Here is a 21,320-nt window from a genome sequence, read left to right as displayed (position 1 = left end):
GTGACTTTGAATATGTCATGGTTGTTGGTGCTAGATAGGCTGTTCTGAGTATTTACAGAACTGCTGATCTACTGGGATTTTCACACACAACCATCTCTAGGGTTTCTCTAGGGAGAACGAATCAAAAAGACAACCAATCCAGTGAATGGTAGTGAGGCAAATATGCCTTGCTATTGCCAGAGGTCAGAGATGAATGGCCAGGCTGGTTTGAGCTGACAGAAAAACAGCTGTAACTCAAACAACCACTCGTTACATCTGAGACTGTTGTAATTCAAATAACCACAATAAAAGAGCATGTCTGAATGAAGATGCCAGTTCTCCAAGCAGCTGAGCTACAGCAGCAGAACATCACGTGCCACTCCAGTCAACTACGAACAGGCAATAGGGCTACAGACTCACCAACACTGGACAATAGTGGAAAAACATAGTGCAGTATTAGTAGTGGTAGTGTAGTATGCACCTGCAGCAGTGTAGTATACACCTGTATTAGTGTAGTATACACTTGTAGTATACACCTGTATTAGTCTGATATAAACCTGTAGTAGTGCAGTACATGCTAGTATTGGTGCAGTCTGTGTGTGTGAAAGAGGGTATTTTCACATGTATTAGTTTTCATGTTCAGAGAATACAGCGAAGCAAAATGTGTGTGTGTGTGTGTGTGTGTGTGTAGACACATGCATGTGTGTGCATGTGCAAATGTGTTTATTTCTATGTTACTTGCCTCTGCTGTTCATAATGGAAGCTCTGTTCAGGTAACATTTCACTACTGGTAAGAGTGAGTTTAATCCCTTCATCAGACATGTTTTCACTGGACTTTCAGAATATGGGACACAGATCAGTCTGTCAAATCCACAGTTTGTCTGGTTCTCCCAGTAGATTTGCATACAGGCAAATGCATGTGGATGATTCCGTATCAGGGTCCTGTGAGGATGGTTTTGTTTCTTCGTGCTGAATGAAGCGGACCATGCAGATGAGACAGTGTCCCTGTGTGAGGTGAGACACTAACCCTAATGCAGATGCACAGATGAGACAGTGTCCATGTGTGAGGTGAGACACTAACCCTAACGCAGATGTGCAGATGAGATGCTAACCATAATGCAGACGTGAGATGAGACACTAACCCTAATGCAGATGCACAGACGAGACAGTGTCCATGTGTGAGGTGAGACACTAACCCTAACACAGATGCACAGATGAGACAGTGTCCATGTGTGAGGTGAGACAATAACCCTAACGCAGATGCTCAGATGAGACAGTGTCCATGTATGAGGTGTGACACTAACCTTAACGATGAGATGAGTCCCCCAGGCTGCAGACAGAGCCCATGTGGCAGGTCCTGCTGTTTACTCTGTAATACTCTGTTTAATCTGTAATACTCTGTTTACTCTGTACAACCTAATCACAATTCCAAGATTACAATCAGTGTCCTACAGTCAAGTAGTCCAGCGAACTCAGAATATTAAAGTTTATTATTGTTGAAAATAATTTATCTCTCATAAAGATACCAAGACAAAAACACAAACACAACAAATGCAAATCATAAGCAAAATACATGTTTAAATGATTTGATTTTCATTGAATTTTTAAAATCTTTAAACTGGAAATATATTTTACTGTAGTATATTAATCAAAAGTAGAAGGTCAGATATATAGGCTTGAAATGACAGAATCAAAGTTAGATCTAACAGATTGTTTTGAGTGGGGGTAAAATAGTTTTTCAAAGATCATTTTACAATGTCTAACTCTTTTGAGAAGAGTTGTGAGAAGATCCTTTTTTTTTTAAACCTGCTAATGACATAGGATCTAAACATGCCTGGGGGCGTGGTTGGAGTGGGGGGCGTGGTTGGAGGGGGGGGGTGGTTGGAGTGGGGAGGTGTAGGATGTGCAGCTACTCAACAGTATTCCTTACCCAACAGTTCTCACTAGTCTTTTTAAAACTGTGTACTGGACACGATTGGTGGTGTTTCTGTTTTGCTGATACTACAGTGAACCATATAGACAGACACAGCACATTACGTGCGGTTCGTGTTTGTGAGGACGGACATGTCATGGCACTGAGAATGCATGAAAGTCTGTGAAATGCAAGGATCTTCTCAGTCAAACTGTCTGTGTGTGTGTGTGTGTGTGTGTGTGTGTGTGTGCGTATCAGTGTTGTGGTTAGTTTCCACAGGAAGCAGCATACACAGTTCGCAGAAACGTGTGTACACATGCACAGGCGTGTGTGAGTGTGTGTGTGTGTTTATGTGCGTGAGAGTATGAGCCGTTTTGAAGCTGCTTACAGCGACTCATGGCCATATCCTGTATGTGTGTGTGTGTGTGTGTGTGTGTGTGTGTGTGTGTGTAAGAGAAGACCTAGTTATTTGCAGCTACCTGTATTTCTTGGTATTATGTTTTTATAGCTTCTTCCTGTAAGAACATGTGTAATATTATGTTTGGAGAAGCTATGACATGATCACAACACACAAGCTTTGGATTCTAATTGTAAACACAGATTCTGTTGAAATATCAATTCAAACCTTTCTGAAATATCAGCAAGTGACTATACGAAGCAAAAATGCATTATGCCAGTGCAGAGGAGAGGGTTCAGGGTAGGGACAGCATGTAGGACTGTAACAGGAGGGTTCAGGGTAGGACAAGGGTCACTCTAACCATAACTCTAGGGGAGAGGTGAGGGAGAATGAGAGATGGGTGGAGGAAAGGGAGGTGGGGCAGAAGGTATAGGAGAAATAGAGAAGAAAGGGGTGGAGAAAGACATAATTGAGAGATGGAGGAGAGTTGTATGAGAGAGAGGTAGAGAAGAGAGAGGTATAGGAGAGAGGTAGAAGAGAGAGAGAGGTGTAGGAGAGAGAAAGTTTCACAATTATGGACTTTCATCCTTCTTTCATTCAGAAACTTAATCTGCCACAGCCTTCAGGGAGCTGCTGCCTCATTCACGAAAGAAAACCAACCCAAACCCACACACACACACACACACACACAGAGGAGAAAGGGAAAGATTCCTTTCCTGCAGCTAAAGGAAACTATACAACACAACACATCACCCACATGCTCTGTTCAGTTACTTCATTTGGAACATTTAAGTTTTATGTTTTAAGTTTAAAATATATTTAATTTGTTTTTCACAGTCAAAAATAAGTCTTAAGGGAAATAAATATTTGGTGCATATATGCTTAAAGGAAACGAAGGTTATTACTGTAATCATATTGGTCTTTACAGTGTTAATTGTGTGTGAATAAACTACCCCAGAGCCTCATAAAAAAAACAAAACTCTTCTTCCCTCTCTTTGTGCCTTCCTCGGGACTTCTCAGGCTTTCCCTGACACACTCTCTCTCTCCCCCTCTCTCTCTCTCTCTCTCTCTCTCTCTCTCTCTCTCTCTCTCTCTCTATTTGATTGCCTGGCCCTGGTGTCCATTGAATGGGCTTCTTCCTTCGTTCCTCAGTAATTCCTTCTAATTCTGTGAAAAGTGGAAGGACTGTTGTCTAAACCAACAGACAAACTACAGCACAGAGACACTACAGTACAGACACTACAGCACAAATACACTACAGCACATACACACTACAGCACAGATACACCACAGCAAACACACTACAGCACAAACACTACAATAGACACTACATCACAAACACACTACAGTACAGACACCCTACAGCAGACACGCTACATCACAAGCACTACATCACGTCTTGGTCCTTCCGAGGTTTCTTCCTAATCCCCACCGTCACAGGGAGTTTTCCTTGCCACTTTCGCTTCTGGCTTGATCATTAGGGATCTGGACCCATACGATTGTAAAGCTGCTTTGTGACAACATGTGTTGTAAAATTTGATTTGACAAATACACTACAGCACAAACACTACAGCACAGGCACACTACAATACAGACACTACAGCCCAAACACTAAAGCACAATCACACTACAGCACAGACACCCTACAGCAGACACACTACAGCACACACACTACATCACAGACACACTACAGCACAGACACTACAGCCCAAACACTACAGCTCAAACACACTACAGTACAGACCCTCTACAGCAGACACACTACAGCACAAACACTAAAGCACAGACACGCAACAGCACAGGCAGCCTACAGCAGACACACTACAACACAAACACTACAGCAGAGACACACTACAGCACACACTATAAACAGCAGCCTGGACACAGCAGGCCAACCACCAGTCAGAAACACCACAGGCCAAACACAATGGTCACAAACACCACAGGCTAAACACAACGGATGCAAACACCACAGACCAAATACAACAGACCAAACACAATAGATTAACACTAAACAATGGCTGTTTTGATCTACCACTAATGGCAGCTTGCATCAGTTGTCACTCCACCGATACTACATGCTACTGTCACACTGCAGCAGAGTAAATTGTTTAGATATATTACGTCCATCTTTTTAGCTAGGTGTGCTAGCAGTGTTTGTTTACAGTAGGCTACTAATATTCAGCAGCGTGAGAAGCGAAGTGAGTCTGTATATACTCAGGCCAGTCAAGGATACTGTAGGCCTATTACTCTGGTGCAGTTCATCCACACTCACTAGACTACTTGCTATCATACTGCAGCTGCAGACGTTGTGACTAGTCACAGTCGCGTCAGCCTGCAAAACAGCGCAAAGCAAGCTACAACGTCTTCAATCTGCACGCTATAATCTTCAACTGCATCAATTGATGTATCTCGCTGTTCTAGGTATATACTGCTGTATCATGCACACAATTGTAAATCAGCTTTTGTCTTCATTTTTCAACTAAGCATGCAAAATAAATAAGTCAATTTTTTTCAGATTTTTCCTACAAAATTAAGTAGTCATGACGAAAATTTGTGTTGCGTGTCAATTGATGTATCCAGCTGTTTTAGTGTGCATGACCAGACAAATCCTAACTGGACTGACAGTAACTGATCTAACCCTAACTGATGTAATCATAATCGGACTAATCCTGACTGATCTAACCCTAACCCTCTTCCCATAACCTGGAATAACCCTAACTGATTTAACCCTAACTGGACCAACCCTAAGAGCTTAAAGGCTGTGTTTGCATCCATAAGTGAAAATAACTTTATTACTGATTTTTAAGAGCACCATGCTCTTTAAAACACAGTAGCCTATATATATGGCTTTTACATATGTGACTTGAACTATACCAAAGCCACAACACGTGGGAGTTTCTGATCTGTTGGAGGTCATTTTAGAGGTCATCTTACTGCAGACAGGTTTCAAACAGACGGAACCTCTGGATGTGAGAGACTGCTACAGAGGCAGGTGTGCTCACCAAAAACAAATCTTCAAAATAAAATAGAATAAATGTTCCAATATGAGGACAGAAGAGCCCAAAAGTTCACAGGTAGCACCAAGAAGCTTCTGCAAATATTCACCTTTGGATCTAAAAAACAACGTCGCCCTCCAAAAACTACATTTCCCAAACCGAAGCATCTCACCAGCCTGTTTCACTGTTTTACTTCCTACCAGCCATGCCAGCGTGCCGAGCTGTGTGTGTGTGTTTTCGACCAGCGGTGAAACACAACTATACTGAAGAACAAAGGGTTCATGGGAAACAAAGCCCCCCCCCCCCCCACCCACAACGGGCCTTTTGTGTGGAGCGGTTCCACAGCAGAGAGATCTGCGGCAGGACAGAGAGATACAGACAAACCACACCACTCTGTTTCAGAAATGTGAATATATTTTCTAATTTATAGTGAACAAATGCATGACACACAACACCCTTTTGCATCAGTTTTTCAGGTTTTGTAACAATATTTTTTTTTATCTCAGTCATGGTGATGTTTATAGGATGCTTTTTCAAATAAATATTTTTTAATAAAATAATAAAACTTAAAATAAATATTTTTACACTAAACAATGTGTTGAAATTAGAAAATAAAGTTTTTCTGAGGGTCACTGTACAATTTTACAAGATGTAGGGATAATTCATGTATGGAGAATTCTGTAAGGCAAAAATATTAAAAAAATGATTGACATACATTCAGAGTGAATGCACAGCACTATATATGCATGATAAATGTTTTATATCAAAAGATCTATCAAGGTGCCTTAACTGGCACAAGGCTTTTCACAGTTGGAATATTATATACAAAAATAAAACATCTGAGAAAAAGAATCAGCTCGCTAATTTCCAAAACTCTGTGGATTCTACAGGCACGAAGGTTAGTCACAGAAACGTGGACAGCGCCGGTCATGTACTGAACGCCAGTGTTGGCAACATTCCTCGGATTAAGAACGAGAGAGAACAGAGATGATCTACACAAGAACCAAACCCAACCCCCCCCAAAGTCACTGACGACTACGCCAGTCAGTGTAGAGGGTTAACCACAGTGCCAAAACTACAACGACCCCTACAAGAGCCCCGTGTCGGCACCGCCTCCTGATGATTACACATTAATGCTTTTGCAGCGGGTCAGGTGGATGCCGTGGCAGCGACACCCCGGCCTGTGGGCACGGTCGTGGCAGGCTTGGCACAATGCCAGGCATCCGCGTGCGGGGAGGTAACACAGCAGGCAGGGCAGGAGCAGGGAGAGGGTGCCGACCGCCGCCCAGCGCACGCAGCAGTGGGGCTGGTGGCAGGAGAAGGGCTTGTCGGCGCACACGTCCTCGTCGTCGCTGGAGCAGTGGTAGAAGAGTGCCTTCAGGCAGCACACGCACGTGGCGTGGTCCACCGCTGCCTCGGGGGAGCACACGCAGCGGCGGCCACACAGCCAGCAGGAGGGGAGGGGGCGGGGCTCCGTGCACTCACGGCACCTGCACCGGCCGCAACGGCCGCAGCGGTTCGCGTGCTTCCCCCCCGCCCCGATCCCCTCACGTGGCGGTTTCAACTCCTCCCGCTGCACCTCGCTGCACTTGGGCTGCGCCCGCACCACTGGCCTCTCACCCGTCCTGCCTACATTTCCCAGGAGCCTCTGGTCCGAAGAGGCGCTGTCAGTGCTGATGCGGGCTGTAGTGAGGGAGGTGTCACTCGTGCCACTCGTCGACCTGCTGATGGTACTCCGGGGCGACGTGTACACCATCCCGTCAGTGCCGCTCGCCAGGGCCCGGTCCTGCCCTGCGGGGTGGTTGCGGGGCTGTTCGGAGAGCGCGGGACCCTGCGTGTACTCGTTGCTGATGTGGGCTGCGCAGATCTGGTGCAGTGAGAGCACAACGGGGGTCTGCGTCTCACTGCCCTCGTCGTTTGAGACGCCGTGTCCACCAGGTGGCAGCACCTCCCCTCTCCCGCTCTGAGCTCTCGTCTCCATCGGTGCTCTGAAGGTGGACGTCTCCCACACGGCTGGACCACATCTGAAGTCCTGCAGGAGAGAGAGAGGACGTTAAAAATGTTCCCACATGCAAAACACTGACAGGCACAGCCAACAGAAATGCTGATTAAACATACCCATGCAAATACCCTCACAACCTCCACCACACCCACACACACAATCTCACTCTCTCCTTTGTCTAATAAACCCCTGCATGCCTGATCTGATCATCAAAGTGGTTAGCATTTGGCATCTGTGGCTCACACATCTAATGACTGTGTTTCCTCTCTAGAACACTTTTAATTACTGTTACTCTGTGTACTCTCTGTAGAGCACCTATTTTATATACTCTTTACACTCTAGAGCACCTCCTTTAATTACTGTTTCCTCTCTAGAACACTTTTAATTACTGTTACTCTGTGACGTCTCTGTAGAGCACCTCCTTTAATTACTGTTTCCACTCTAGAACACCTCCTTTAATTACTTTATTTCCACTCAGGTGCACCTCCATTAATTAAAGATACAAACATTTCTCTTGTATTTTCTGTCAACATGTGTGTGTCATCACCCAACATGCATTTGTCATCAGCTGGGACAGGTTAGACATGACCTGAACAGCCACGACAGCCACCAAACAGTCTGACATTCATACTGTGTCTCTTATTTTCCACAGTATCTGCACCCATGACAAATAGTGAAGCAACATTTACTTATGATCCCACTGGCCTCTGGGGTTCTCACTAATTAATATATGTGCTTTAATTCATATATAGATTTTCGTTATAATTCATATTTGTGAGCTATAATTCATACAAAGTTTGAAGATTTGTGTTCAAAATTATTCATATTACTAGTGGTGTAATATGTGTGCTGAATCCTTTCACTGCATGTGCTCACAGTTTCCCCGAGCTCACAGTCTCCCAGGACTCATGGGTGATGGGCCTTGGATTACAGCTTTTGTCATCACAGTCTGAAACAGCTGCAGCAGAAGACTAGTGTCTGCTTCACCAGACCTGGACTGCTCATCTTAAGAAGTTTAGGGTTAAACCAAGGTTAAGCGTAAACCAAGGTTAGGGTTAGGCTTAAACCAGGGTTATGGTTAAACCAATGTTATGGTTAAACTAGGATTAGGAACCCATTCTGCACCACATTCCCTTTTAGCCCAGAGTACGGCTCTACCTCAAACACCATCTCTCAAGTCACAAAGAAGACAGGCTTCTGCATCAAGACTCATCCCTGTCCCACTCTCTCCTCCGTCCAGGTAGGGGAGTGAACTTCCCTATGTCTGACACTGATTTGACTCTGACTCACCTCTGCATGAGGTACATTCAATGCACTTTAGCCCAGTGCCATGTTTAAAATAATTATTTTAAAAGATCGTCCTGAAAGGCTTTTGAAGGTGCTCTTGAAAGCAACATCAAAATATACAGTGTATATTTCTCGCAAATATTGATTTTGTTACAATTAAAATTCATACAAACTAAAATTCTAAAATGTACAATGTATGTGTTCAGGAAGGTCCCTCCTCAGTGGCCAGCAGTAGTCTGCCAACACGGAGGGGATCCGGTCTCCTTGGTAACAATTTTCTGTGCTTTACATGACATATGAGTATACTGTAACAAAAATGTGATAGAAAATTCAGAAAAAATACTTCCGCATGCAAAAATAGGTGATAACCATATTCTTTTTTTGCAAGAAGTAAAATCACTGAGAAAGACAGAGAGAGAGAGAGAGAGAGAGAGAGAGAGAGAGAGAGAGAGAGAGAGAGAGAGAGAGAAATGACTAGGGTGGGTCTTTGACAGAAGTATTCATCTTGAGTTAATGATGGACTTTAATGATTTTTAAAGTAAAAGTTGTAATTTTGTAAGATGCCGAATATCTCTAACTAAGGAACAGTATCATCACGCTAACTAATAACATCAATGACCATAAAACTGAGGACCGTTTTAATCATTAAGAAATAATTCGGTTATAAATATGAAGTGATCAGCCTGCTCGTGCAATGTTCAGAGCAGCAAAGTGCACTTTGTGGATTTAAGGAACGCTATTGTTTTGATCTCAAAACTATTAAGCGCACAGCTGCTGACCTGAGGAGTAGGCCAAAATAAACGTGCAGTGACATAACATGGCGAGGAAGAGAAATATACAGCAAAACTCCATTCTGTAGCTGCAGGAATGGCGCGGGGCAGGCACGCGTGCGCCGGGGAAAAGTCACTGTGGGACAAATCCGGGAACTTGGAGAGCAAACAAATATCAGCTCTCGTGCACCAACGAGCCACGCGCATTTGCGAGTTCTTAATGGTGCGATATCCCTGTATAGCACCTACAAAACTTACCGTGATTTCACTGCTTTGAATCCCTACTTGTTTGGTAAAGTACCCCAGTATCCAGTGTTGAGAATCGCCTTTAAAAAAAAGTTCAGACCTCACTTTCCTCGGGAACCCATTCACAAAATCTCAAAACTTGACGGTTCCAAAACGTTTCGCACAACAAAATCTCACGTCAGAACCAAGCGAGTAAAAGCCAACAGGTTAAAGCCAAGTCTTAAGTGCTATGTTGTTATTCACTTTACGCGAGGAAAAAATGCGCCGATGCCTCAAAGAGCCGCGGCACTATTTTTGCAATAATAAACAGCGCATCGAAACTGTTGCGAGTTTTAACCGCGTGCTGGACGGTTCGCAAAAAAAACGTCGCTGTGTCTTTTTGGGCGTCTGGCTGCGTCGCACACTGTGGTGCTTTCAAGTTTTTCTCGTCTTGTTTTTTTTCCTTTCCGGAGAGAAGGTCGGGTCTATGCTGTAAATGGCGTCATGTGGAAGGGGGGGAACAGAGTAGTTGTTGTCCCAGAGGATATAACGTATCCGGTCCCGGCTCATTGGCTCAGCGAGCCGCGCTTTCACTCCCTGTGCCAGAAAAGTGCCGCAGGCGTCCGGACGGTGAAGCTGAAGTGGGTCTGCGTCTGAAAAATAACACGCGTCGAGTTTGGTACCCTGTAAGATGTGTAACGACCTGAATCATGTCTAGTCTACAATCTATAATATAAATAATACTGCTGCTATTTCTACAACTACTACAACTATTACTAATAATACGCCGAACAACTCACCAGACTTGTTTTATCCAGTTTTTGTACTTTATGGCTAATGTAAGAGTAACAATACACTCATTAAATCATACTCTTAGTGTGACGATTAGGAATTCGGTCGTTCAGTTTTTGCATTAAGCCTACTATTTCGTCTAATGTAAAATGAATACAATAGACTATATGTAGCTACAACTGTTTATTGCATGTAACAAAATGTGAACCAAAAAGTTTGATTTACTATCATTTGCTACACCCTTGAATCCAAATAATTTGGGCAGCTGTTTGAAATGAGGACAGTCAGCCTCTGCTTTCAGTTAAAAAGCAAAATGTACTTAAGACCAACTGGGACACGTAATGTAACATATGGCACATTTAGTGCAACACCTGGTCTCTACAGCGATGTACTGTGTGCACTACTCCCTCTAGTGGTGCTTATAGTGCGCAACAGGTTTATTTTATTTTTGTTTATCTGATGAATAGTATTATTAGAATTCTAATACTTGTATTATATAATTGTGCATATTATAATCTTTTCATTAGAGAGATTATGCGGCCCAAGATTAAGGACTTTTATTTTATCTTCCTTCAAATTAAAGATGGAGTAGATCAATAAATAAAGTACTTTGATAATAAATGAATGTCCTAGCTGTTAAACAATGAAAAATTTTTATTCAGAGTGAATGAAAAGTTTGGTCTACCTGCCTGCCTACATCTCTCATGACGTTTCAGCATATACACACTCTCATGTATAATCATATGGACCTGTGCAGAGTCCTTCTACACTAGCACTGAAGATTCTACGCACAAATGACTGGATCTAGATCTGATGATGAATGAAAGGCTAGATCGAGATCTGATGATGAATGAAAGGCTGGATCTAGATCTGATGATGTGATATTGAATATGAAATTCAAAGCACTGTTGTTCGTCCACAACTTCACCTGAGTGGACTCTCCAAAAGGTGTCAAAAAACACTGACAAACAATATGGGTTTTGTGGTAGTATAGTGGGGACCAATGGGATGAAAATGTTAGACTTCGGTAAATTGGAGATTTACTACTGTCACTCCTGATATTATATGTAGCTCTCTAATGCATGAATACGTCCTGTTTGATAAATATGCCCTGTTTGATGAATAGGTCCTGTTTGATGAATACATTCTGAAGCACAGAATGAACTCACGAGAGGCACCACCCTACACCACCACAGAGGTATGTACATCCCAAGGTCACTACATTATACATCTCTGGAGAGAAGGAGAGAGAGCAGGAGAGAGAGAATAAGAGAGGTAGAGAAGGAGAGATAGAATGATAGAAAGAGCAGAGAGAAAGAGAAGGATATAGAGAGAAGGAGAGGGAGAGATGGATAGAGTGAGGATAGAGAGAGAAGAGAGAGAAAGATAGTGAAGCAGTGGGGAGTTAGGAGGCGAACACTAGGTTTATTAACCAGGGTGTTAATAGTCTCCTTTAGCTGAACTGCGTTAGCCAACATGGAGTGCACAGGTACGACAAGGCATTATTACAAAATACAAAGACTGACAACTGAGATAAACTAAGAATATAAACAACAATAGAAACAACAACAATAGACTAAATGGAAGCATAGAGAGATGGAGAGAGAGCAGGATTGAGAGAGGAAATAGAAAAGTTAGAGTAGGAGAAGGATAGCGAGAGAGGAGAGCTAGCAAGCTAAATTTAGTAAAATTAGTTAGCCAACGTAGCAAGGTAAAGAAGTGGGGTTGTTTCCTTAAACAGTATATTATTGGGCTGTGTGCAGAACCCAGTACTGGTGCAGGTTTGGTGCTGCTGGTTTTGTCTCCTTGTGCTTCATATGCTCTTTTAATTTGTTGTCTAATCTCCTTTATCGTACAATTCTCTCACTATTGTATTTATTCTCCTATATCGTACACCTCTCTCACTGTTGTATTTATTCTTCTATATCGTACACTTCTCTGTCTTGTATTTGTTCTAGCAGGATGAAGGTTATTTTGTCATTTGTCTCCTTTTAGTTTCTCTGGTTTTCTTTTCTTTTTTCTTTTTCTGTTCTGTCTCCTGTGGTGTCAAGGTACCTGCAAGGTACCTGGTAACTGCTGCACTGAATTTAACTCACAAACTATATGTGAAAACATATATAACATATATAAACTATACGGTGTATATATATATATATATATATATATATATACATATATATATATATATATATATATATATATATATATATATATATATATATATATATATATATATACAGTATACAGTGTTGCCTGTCAAATGATTCTGAGCATTCTTTGAATATACTTCAACGAATGTGTTCCTGCTATATTTGTCAATTGTGATTATCACCTTGATCGAAATTTGTTCTCCACATTTATCCAGTTAGAACACACACATGATTACTAGAGTGGTGCCCAGAGCGGTGGGTAGCCCTAGCACAGCACCCGGGGAGCAGTTGGGGTTAGGTGCCTTGCTTAAGGGCACCTCATTCATGGCCTCAGGCCTGGGAATCGAACCCACATGACCCTCCAGTCACAAGACCGGTTCCCTAACCACCAGACCATGACTGCCTGATTTGTTAATCTCAGCTCTTGTCTGTGCTGTTACTGACCACTGCTTGTTTCTCAATACAGTGCCTGGACTACCCTTTGTTCATTACTGTAATTATATTACACAACTTGCAAATGAATACATTTCCGCCTCTCAAAGCTTATTTTCGGATCTTATCTTCAGCAGTCCACTGTGAACATTTAGATGAGCTCCTGAATTGTAATTGTGTTTAAAACTATTGAAAAACTTCTTATCAAATATTAATACATAGATTAGCATCCCAAGACATCCCAAGTCTCCCGGAAGCTGCGGGAGTCTCCCGCATTTTGGTAGTGGCTCCCTGATACCCGCGACTGCGAGTCACATATAATCTCCCGGAATTCAGAACGAGTGCCCCACACAAACGCGCACACAGGCGACAGACTTTTTTTTCCCTCTAATCGCGAGTGGGAAGGAGAGAGGAGGTTCTGATTGGCCTGTTCTCCGCTCAACAACTTACTTACATTTGCCGCCACCCCAACGCTCAACAACTTTCACTCGCCAACCCCCCCCCCCCCCCGCTCAACAACCTAAACTCCGGGGGGGTAACCTCCCTGAAATCAACTTTTGCAACTTGGGATGCCTGGATTAGTCTGCACTGTACTAGGAGCATGAGTTAATGCATGTTAACAAGGTAACAGCAGGGGGAAGAGCCTTTTCTTATAAGGCCCCCCAGCTTTGGAATAATCTTCCTAAATCTGTCCGGGACTCTGACACAGTCACAATCTTTAAATCTAGGTTGAAAACCCACTTATTTAGTCTAGCGTTTGATAATTAATATCCCCCTTAGATAAAGGTACAGATCCAGGGGTTCATAGACGAAGGGTTTTATGGTAGACTGGGGTGCTGGTGCTGTCATCCTGTCACTGCTCGTGGTCACTCAAGTTTGTTGACAGTGCAGTGGACGGATGCCATTGTCTCAGAATGCCCCCAAGCCTATGTTACCTTCTGGTTCTGCCTTTTTTAGCTAGGCTGTAATAATTTAACTTAGTGCCGGAGTTGCTGCCACACTCCAGAAATGTTTATAATTTTACCTGTCCTGTATATGTCCTCATACAGAGCTAATTTTCCCACATGGCTGCCCGCCTGCTTGAGGAATAATGAGATGAGGAGAGACAAGCGATCCATCCTGGGCCGGCCACCTCCTGCCTAACCGGATGCCTACACCATGATGGACATTATTACATCTTTTATATTCTGTCTAAATTGACATTATTGCATCTTTTCATTCTGTCTACATTCTGTCTATATTGTTGTTGTTGTCATGGTGACCGGTGTCGGCCAGAGGAGGATGGGCTCCCCCCCTGAGTCTTGGTTCCTCTCAAGGTTTCTTCATCATGCAAAAAACTAGGGAGTTTTTCCTTGCCACTGTCGCCTTTGGCTTGCTCACTGGGGGCTAGGACTCGGCACTTGTAAAGCTGCTTTGTGACAACAACTGTTGTAAAAAGCGCTATATAAATAAAATTTGATTGATTGATTGATGTAATACTGTGGTGTTACAGGCCAAGTTTAGGATAAAAATGAATTTTTTCACCATCATCTCCATCATCATCATCATTATCACTATCACCATCATCTTCATCATCATTGTCATTGTCATCATCACCACTATCATCACCATCACCAACATGGTGTTGATAGTGGTGGTGGTGCTATTACAGCTTTTTAAAAAGCAGAGCTATTATACTCAGGTAATTGATAATGAACTGAAGTGTACTAAAAAACATTTTACAAAAACATTTTACAAAAACATTTTACATAAACATTCCACCTTCACAGATATTCCAATATCTGTGCTTTTTGGCAATAATGTTCTCAGTAACAAAACTGCTCAGTGTAGTATGTTTGTGTGTGTGTATGCATGTATGTGTATGTATGTATCTGTGCATATGCAATTTGGTATGTGTTTGAATATGTGTGCATGTGTATGTGTATTTGTGTATGTATGTGTGTCCGTGTGTGTGTGTGCATGTGTGTTTGTGTGTGTGTGTGTGTGTGTGTGTGTGTGTGTGTGTGTGTGAGTGGTTTTTATGGAGCCATACCTGTTGTTGATGTTGGCACACTCCACAGTGCTTAGAACAAAACCACAAACCACACTATGTCAATCTGGGCCCTGCAAACACGTGTTCATCAGGGACTTCTGCTACTGTGCAGGCACACGTTCACATCTCACAAGTTGATTGTGTGCAGGTTATCAAGAGAGTGGTGCAGAGATTGGAATATACACAAAGAATCTCTTCTGTGTGTGCACGTGTGGAGAGAAAAAGTGTCAGAGGCAGACAGAATGATGCACAGACAGAACGACATGCAGACAGGGAAAGAGGCAAACAGACAGAAAAAGGGAGAACACAACAATGAAGAAAACGATGAAGAGAAAGCATTTACAGAACACCCACTACTGGAGTCCCACAGTGAGCTGTTAGCTATGGGAGAAATGTTGAAGCCTTGTAATTAAGCAAAAAAAATGCCCCTGTCTGATCGCATAGCTTGAGAAGGATGTGTGCCAGGATTCAAGGATGGAGCTGAAGAGGCCTTCTCTAGACCACAGCATTTCAGAGCTCCAGCTCACCAGGATCGGCACACCCATCATTCCGAACTGCCGAGAGATCCCAGAGGAGGAAGCAACATAATGTCCTCTTTGAGCTGAAGGGTGCGTTGGACTTAGCATGGCATTGTTTAGTGATTCTAGAACATTCTAAATGAGGACACCAGAAGGGTGGATGAAAAAGCTTTGGGCACCATTTGTAAATGTAAATGTGCTGTATTTTGTCAATTGTGATTTTTACATCGCAATCGAAATTTGTCCTCCGCTTTTAACCCATCTGTGCAGTTAGAACACACACACACACACACACACACACAGTAGTGATAACTAGGGGGCTGTGGATCACACGTACCCAGAGCGGTGGGCAGCCCTAGCCCGGGGAGCAGTTGGGATTAGGTGCCTTGCTCAAGGGCACCTCAGTCATGACCTCAGGTCTGGTCAAGGGTCAAGGGTCAAACCCACGACCCTCCGGTCACAAGACCAGTTCCCTACCACCAGGCCATGACTGCCCCTAGGCTTGCAGGTGAGAAGGAGGGATTGTATGTTCTGAGCATGACACCATAAAGCTTCCATGTTTCAGTGCGTCTTTCCAGAGAATGACTGGAGAAGGTTCCAGAATGACTGGAGCAGTCCTTTGACCAGTCTCCACAGACCAGTGATTTGGGACACATGTTCTACCCATGTTATATTAAGATGGGAAGCTGTTATCCTCAAACCACTGTTCCATCTCCATTGCCTTTACCTGACTAAATCTGCACATTAAAACAAGTGAACGTAATAAAAATGACAATTTAAAACAAAATAACAATTTAATAATTAATAACCTAAAAAATTGCACATTGTTACATTAGACACAGATTCATCCATGTTCACACATAACCCGTCCTGAAAATCTGACCAAACATTACAGACCAAGTGCACGTGTTCTGGAATTATAATGACAGTTTGAGTTTGAGTATGTGCTAGTGGAATTTGTAGGACTTGGAATGAATCTGATTATAGGTCTCCTACAGAACTGACTCCAAATGTCAGGATATTATTACTTCAAAAGCACCTCCATATTGATTTACAAAGTCTTTGAACTATGCATTTTGTTTGATATTGCTGTTTTTAATGAAAAAAAATATATATAATATGATTCACATGTGTCTGGTTTTATATGAACAGTACTGGGGCAAATCTCTGGGGCAGATATGTTGGCCTCTTAGCTTTGCAGCCACTGTTGGGTGCTGAATGCCTCTTAGTCTCAGTGCTGAGTGCTGAAAGCTTAACCAAATATGGAAAAAGCCATCATGAGACACAAAGATTAAAATTTCTAGTCTAGAACCAGGCTTGCTTTGAAATATGACTAAATATTTACCATCAACCCCACAAACATCACCATCATCATTGGTATGCACAACACTCCAACCATCATTCCCTGAACCCCCAACATCATCATTCACACCAAACCCACAGACACCCACACCATCATCCCAATACCCTATCAACACCACCATCTACCCCAGTATGACAATGAACTCTGCTCTCTGAAGTAATATATTTTTTTTATGTTCAAAAGGCAAAACAAATTTCCACAAAAGGTCCTACATTCCAAAGATCCTACATTCCTATATCACTAGCCTATCAGATTCTTGTCAGGAAGTTCCTGTTGTTCATAAACACCCTACAAAAACTGTTAGGAGTTTCGTTTTTATATCTAAAGCACCATTTGAATCCAGATGTCAGCTGAGTGTTTGTACCTAATCAGTAGAGAACTGGGACCTCGGACTTGACAAGAAGCCTACACCCACTGACACTTGAAGGTTTTTCTTTTGGTAAATGTTGCCTCTGCTTGTCATGAAGCACAGATGATGAACTCCTGAACTCCACTGACAGATGCGGGTGCTCCTGGCTTGGCGTGTTTGGAGTGGTGGCAACACACTGACGATTCTGATGCTGTTTCATGATGCAATCTCACATTCTCCTGGGGAATACTTCTTCCTTGTTACTGGGATTGGGTCTTCCCCCAGCACCAGAGAGCTATTCTGACGCATGTTAGAGATGAATGAAAGATGTGAGGAGTGACACTATCTGAGTGACTTCAGACTATCTCTTATTCACTTTCAAAGCAATGGACAGCATCACCTGAATGCATAATTATGTTTTGAATTGTGTATTAAAATCAAAGCATTTTTATAAAGTGCCATATGCCATATGGTTCCACCTTACATCAGGCGAAGGGGAGGGAAGTTCATTATAAACTTCTCAGTTACAGAGTGAGATGATGGCTGTGTTTAGATACAACAGAGTCAGAATTATGTGTGTAGGCTCAATGGTAAATATTCCCCCTAATCAACTTAATTAGCTTAATTAGCATAGTTAACTCCACATTCTTCATCCATACTGCAGTGTTACCAAACTTAACACATTGATTTGTATGTTAGTTGCATTAAGAAGCCTATTTCAGACTTCAAAATCACCAAATCCCAAGCTATTTACTGAAAGAAAAATAATACTGTCAATAAATAAATATGATGTAATGTTTCAAGCCAAAAATCAGATTAATGTTCAAAGATGAGCAACTTAAATATGCAAACTTAAAAAATGAAGTGAATTAAATGATCCTACTGCAATAAGTTCAATAAAATTTTTCATTGTATTTCCACATAAAATGTGAAATAAGTTCCAAGATATTTGAAATAACTAGGGGGAGTTATGATAACTAGAGGGAGTGGTGATAACTGTGGTGAATTGAGATATGTAGGGGGAGTTGAGATAACTAGGGGGAGTTATGATAACTAGAGGGAGTGGTGATAACTGTGGTGAATTGAGATATGTAGGGGGAGTTGAGATAACTAGGGGGAGTTATGATAACTAGAGAGAGTGGTGATAACTGTGGTGAGTTGAGATAACTAGGGGGAGTTGAGATATGTAGGTAGTTTCCTGATTGGATTTTGTGGCTTATATTACATCGTTATAAGTGTGAGGGATTGGATCATTCTGAGCCAGGACAGTCATTACCACACTGACTGCAGCCTCGGTGCATTTTTTCTAATAGCAGAGAAACACTACTCTTCTTCTTCTAATAATCTGACTAGTGTTAATGTGTTCTTATGAAGGTTTGTTCCATTGCCCAATGTGATGGAGAGGTGGCTACTGACATTATACTCTCCCTCACAAAAAAAATAAATTTTTCCACATGTGTGACTAAGCTGTTAAGTTTGAATGATGTTAATGAATGAATGACCCGATTATCAAATTAATGATCAGTTAACAGATGAATAACCAGATGAATGATCAGGTTAACAGGTTAATGAATGACTAGATAAAGAGATCTAAAGAGATTTTTCAAACTTGCAGTGGAACTGAACCGAGTGGGTAATTTTTCCATCTTCTGCTTAAACCTCCAGTTGTAAAATGTTTTTGAAAAACACTGATCGGGAGATATTAAGTGAGCTGTCATCACCATGACAACCACTGTGGGAGGCCTGTATCTGTGTTGTTGGAGAGGCTCTCCCCCATCACTCAGATAAGAATGCTGTGGCTCTAATAACAACCTTAAATTAGCCACAGTGCTGAACACACACACACACACACACACACACACACACACACACACACACACACACACACACACACACACACACACACTCACACACTCACACACACACACACACACACACACACACACACACACACACACACACACACACACACATACATACATACACACCCACATACATACACACACAGTCCAGTGCATTGTGGTAAAACGTTGCACTGTAATCCCGTGTCCAAGGTCAGCAAACACACACTTGGACCTATACAATGGCTAGGTCAAACTAGACGATTATAGATAAACCCACCAAAATCCATCATACACAGGCAGAGCTGAAGGACCACAGCTCTCATAACATTTTGACTGAATCTCTGGTATTTTAACACAGAGCAAAGGACACTTACTCAACAGAGACGTTTAGTGTGTAGACCAATCACTATTGACCTATAACTGGTGTGCGCTGGTCTGCTTAGGAGCTAGTGCACATTATTGGATGATAATGCTTGTCCTGCTGTGCTAAAATGGCCCAAGGTGTGGGGGAAAAAGCAACAGGAAGTCAGTGGTGGGCATCCACCTCCTCATGCCCGACCTCCCTAGAGTCTGCAAGCCTGCAGCAAAATGTAATTTCCACCTCATAAGTCTCCCGTAATGTGATACAGCTTCTGCTGAACTGCTCTGATGACCTTAATCAGTGCAGCGGTTAAAGATGCAAGCTGCCAAAATAGCGCAGGCTGAGTAATAGGCATCAGCCACACCATCCAGTGCAGGAGGAGAGTGGAGGAGGGGTACGAGGCCAGTGTCTATCCCCCCCCCCCCCCCCCCCCCCCCCCACACACACACACACACACCCCGTATGCCCATTTTGACCTCCGGCTGTTTTCTTCTCCCTCTTGCCTCATCCACAGTTATCGCCTGTAGAAGTTCTCAACTTCCTGCCAACGAAGGTATCACTTCAACTTCCTGCCGATGTGACCTTGGGATGCCTGGGCTTCGAATGCCTTGGCTTGCTCACTGGGGGCTTGGACTCAGACACTTGTAATGCTGCTTTGTGACAACAACTGTTGTAAAAAGCACTATATAAATAAAATTTGATTTGATTTGATTTGAATAGAGTTCAGATATTAAAGGTGGCTTCAGAAGGCCAATAGGGGGATAAATGAGGAAAGATGGATGATAACAGAAATCCTGATTCCTTTACAATATCAGCAGATCATTTTATAATTTTTTTTATTGGAGCCATTCTCCCAGTTTGGGGGTCACGTCCCCTAGTGCTTAATAATGGTTGGCCATTGCCACATGTTAACCCCAGTGCATTAACTCTAACCCTAAGGCATGAACCCAAACCATAGGGCATTAACCCAAACCCTAAGGCATGAACTCAAACCATAGTGCATTAACCCCAACCCTAAGGCATGAACCCAAACCACAGTGCATTAACCCCAACTCTAAGGCATTAATCCTAACCCTAGTGCATCAACCCCTTCCCTAGTGCATTAATCCTAACCCTAGTGCATTAACCCCATCCCTAGTGCATTAATCCTAAACCCAACAGAGCCAGTCCATCCATAACCCTAATTATTTTTTGGCTAACCCAACTTCAGATAATGCAATTATGCCTTTGTTCTGTCTGCAGAGCTAAGTCAGTCCACCTCTCTTTATACACATGAATACAATATTAAATAAGTGAAGTTACGATACGTATATAAACAATATTAACATGGATAAAACCTCTTTTTAGAGTTGATAATAAAAAAAATCATTTGTGATTTTGTGATACTTGATTATTCTCAATATAGAATAATTAAAATACATATTTGATACCCCATGAGCACACATGTTTTAGTCCACAATTTTCTCGCTCTTGAACCAAGAGCTCTTGAGCACCCAGGTCCAGCTAGACCCAGAATAGTCATTCCAGCTGTCATGCTAATTCACAGCAGAGGCTTTCAACCAGAGAGTCTTGGGAGAGGTGTTAACCCTCCTGTCGTGTTCGGGTCAAATCTGACCGATTTACAACTTGAACCACTGATAAATATTGTGTTTTACATCTGATTGCTGCAAGGCCTTATGCCATCCTCCACACTATGCACTGGAACATATAAAAGTGATGATCATCTTTTTCATTGAATTTTGAGTGTTTTAAACCAACGTTTTACATCTGTGTTGTTGCCGGTCAAGCGTGACCATCACAGGAAGTGAATGGGTATTCAGAATATATTCATCTATGAGACAGAAAACATCCCCATACACACTCACACACACACACCTACACACACCTACACACACAGACACACACACA

The 21,320-nt window shown here is 42.5% G+C and overlaps 1 protein-coding gene across 1 annotated transcript; it reads right to left on the bottom strand.

The window, feature by feature from the left end:
* Nucleotides 1-5,697: 5,697 nt before the first annotated feature.
* spry2 (sprouty RTK signaling antagonist 2) lies at nt 5,698-9,805 on the bottom strand. Its single transcript, XM_077023225.1, has 2 exons — nt 9,605-9,805; nt 5,698-7,319 (listed from the first exon to the last, which is right to left on the bottom strand). Exon 2 carries the CDS (start codon nt 7,266-7,268, stop codon nt 6,411-6,413), a length of 858 nt encoding a protein of 285 aa, XP_076879340.1. The 5' UTR covers nt 7,269-7,319; nt 9,605-9,805; the 3' UTR covers nt 5,698-6,410.
* Between the last annotated feature and the right edge of the window lie 11,515 nt (nt 9,806-21,320).

Source organism: Brachyhypopomus gauderio, chromosome 12 (assembly GCF_052324685.1).
Source record: "Brachyhypopomus gauderio isolate BG-103 chromosome 12, BGAUD_0.2, whole genome shotgun sequence".
Taxonomy (NCBI): domain Eukaryota; kingdom Metazoa; phylum Chordata; class Actinopteri; order Gymnotiformes; family Hypopomidae; genus Brachyhypopomus; species Brachyhypopomus gauderio.
This window is presented reverse-complemented; position numbering and strand designations above follow the sequence as displayed.

Coding starts and splice junctions, on each gene's coding strand:
- spry2 (XM_077023225.1), bottom strand. CDS start 7,268: ATGGAGACGAGAGCTCAGAGCGGGAGAGGGGAGGTGCTGCCACCTGGT.